The sequence below is a fragment of the Engraulis encrasicolus genome, chromosome 1 (assembly GCF_034702125.1).
Source record: "Engraulis encrasicolus isolate BLACKSEA-1 chromosome 1, IST_EnEncr_1.0, whole genome shotgun sequence".
NCBI classification, from domain to species: domain Eukaryota; kingdom Metazoa; phylum Chordata; class Actinopteri; order Clupeiformes; family Engraulidae; genus Engraulis; species Engraulis encrasicolus.
The window spans coordinates 56,089,077-56,091,576 of record NC_085857.1 but is presented as its reverse complement, the minus strand read 5'-3'; the positions used below and the strand labels follow the sequence as shown (position 1 = coordinate 56,091,576).

Here is a 2,500-nt window from a genome sequence, read left to right as displayed (position 1 = left end):
TGAATGAGTGAATGAATCCCAAAAGTGTTGTGGTGCTGGAACTGTCAAAGGAAGAATTCTACACACAGCATGTAGACACAGTCAATATGACACAATCAACCTGTCACTTAACACAATAATACAGGCAACTGAGTAATCACGTTGATAAGTATTAGGCTACAACTTTATTTGCATTTCCCCGAGCTTGGGCAAGGGCAATAGGCTATTCCATATTTCATGCCACTTAGGCTAGTGTGTCTGTGCTCAATTGAAAATGGAAGAATACAAGCTCAATTCTCAACTGTCCGAGTGAATTTTCAACAAAACAAAAGTCTCTGTTGAGCTCTGTTAAATTCTACTATAACTTTACTCTCAATGGTTGAGCTGGATAACGCAGATGGCAGAACTACAGAACGTTCGCGAGATTAAAAAAAAAAAAAATTCAACTTCCGGCAACATGTCCATGCACTTTGGTGGCAAAACTAGCATTTAGAGCCAGTAAACGGCGTTGTCATGACTAGGTGTTAGTTAATTAATTAATCCAAATTCCACAAACGTAGAAATTAGAGTGGTGGATTCCGGAGAAGACTTAATCAACAGGTAACAGGTATATCACCCCGGTTTCTTCTGACTGTTAAATGTAGATGTCGAGAAATTATGATAGGCCTACACCTTGTTATAAGTGGTTAGCCGTTTCATTTGAAATGCTAGAAATTATGTGATCTATTATAACTTTACATGTCAGAACCCAGAACAGACGAATCTGTTCATTTACCAAAAGACAAGGCAAAAGGGTCCAAAAGGACTTGCATTGAGAATGATTTCCGATATTTTCCCAAATACTCAGTTATGGAAGGTGAGAGCGAACCACAACTAGGGGAGGAGCAGTGCTACCAGCCATCAGATGGACAAGTCACCATGGACGATGGAGAGGAGGGTGGATATCTGGAAGAGCAATACACTGGTAAATAGAATAATTAGCAAAACATTTAATATTCATCCATTTTGTTTATCTCAGGGGAACCTGGACGAGCGTTGAGCTATTTTTCGCCCATGTCCTGATCATAATATAAAAGGCATTTTAGGCCCAATAAAAATCAGAATTAGGCCTACAGCCTGCACATAATGCCCTGATTTTGAGAGCACTTCTGTCCATTTCAGCAGCTGAATTTGCCTCTCTAGCAAAACATGCTGGGATTTCTGGGAGGGACATGGGGGCTAAATCTTTTCTAAAGGGTCCATAGAGGTCAAATGAATCATCAAAACATCCTTGCCAGAGGATGGTCACGGAACCTCACATTATGACCCGACTACAGGAACAGGTACTCGTCAAGCACTTGCCGATACCAGGAACGATACTGCTATTACACAAAACCATGCAAAATCTTGTCACGTTCTGTGGACTTGAAAGCAGCATGGAAAAAAAGTGCCACCTCATATACATTTACTAACATTTAAATCTACATGGAATTGGACAATAAAAATATCACAGGTGGAAAAAAACAAAGCCATGCATTTATTTTCATTGTATTTTGCTGGTAAAAGGTATCTGTATCAGTACTCGGTATCGGCAAGTACACACATTAATGTACTCGTACTTGTATCGGTTTTCAAAAAAGTGGTATCGGTGGATCCCTACAGGACTTAAAAGCAATATGAAAAAGGAATTCTAGAGGCTTGGGCTTCAGGCCCCCGTGACTCTTGGGCCCCTGGCCTGGGCCCAGTAGGCTGGTGCAGTTCTGCATCCTTGGTGGGAAGGGGGTCATGGAGTTGCTGCTTTGATGTCACGGAGAAGGGAGTGTTTGCGTAAAACATATACTTTTACGAAATATTATGAAGCATTTCATGAATGGGTTAATAATAACAATATTTACTATGTTGTATGGTTAATTCATGTATTGACTTTTGAAATTTAAAATTCATCAATATTAAGAGACAAGAAAATATGCTGTTTAGAAGGAGTTCATGAAAATATGTTTAGGTTCAAAAAGGGGTAAAAGTAAAAGTATTCACAACGCCAGTGGTATGATATAGCAAGGTTTCAACTTAGTAATATCAATGTTGTAATTACATCAGTAAAGTAGAGCACTACTTCTACTTTATCAAACTCGCGTCTTAGCCCCATAATGCACGCCACACCACCAGTGGCACACTGTAGTAGTCATTGAAAGGTTAACTACCATAGTACTACAATACTATGACACGACTTCAACTACGACTCGGTCATTGCCATTCTGGTAACAACACATTTATAATGCTGTGTTTTTAACGGGTTAAACCATAAGCTTTTGGTAAAGCACTTGTGCGTCTCTATGGCAGAGCATGACTCAGAGGCTCCCCCTGTGGATGAGCACCAGTATTACGCCGCAGACCCCTCAGACTGGCAGCCAGACGCCCAGGAGATACAGGCTATGGAGGAGAGGCTCAGACCCATCCAGTCCCAACTAGAATACCTACTGGACAAGGCAGACGAATATCAAGCACACCTCATACACAGGTAACCTAGCGGGCGTGCCTGTGT

At 41.0% G+C, this 2,500-nt stretch overlaps 1 protein-coding gene across 2 annotated transcripts in view; it reads left to right on the top strand.

Annotated features, from left to right (window-relative positions):
* Positions 1 to 444: 444 nt before the first annotated feature.
* Positions 445 to 2,500, top strand: part of c1h19orf67 (chromosome 1 C19orf67 homolog) — an 8,891-nt gene continuing 6,835 nt past the window's right edge. The window contains exons 1-3 of one of the 2 annotated variants that reach the window (XM_063206990.1): positions 445 to 579; positions 827 to 943; positions 2,299 to 2,476. In XM_063206990.1, the coding sequence (XP_063063060.1) occupies positions 829 to 943; positions 2,299 to 2,476 (293 nt within the window). In that variant the 5' untranslated portion in view covers positions 445 to 579; positions 827 to 828. Of the gene's footprint in view, positions 587 to 826; positions 944 to 2,298; positions 2,477 to 2,500 lie in introns of both variants that reach the window. The other variant, XM_063206982.1, reaches the window with a different exon arrangement.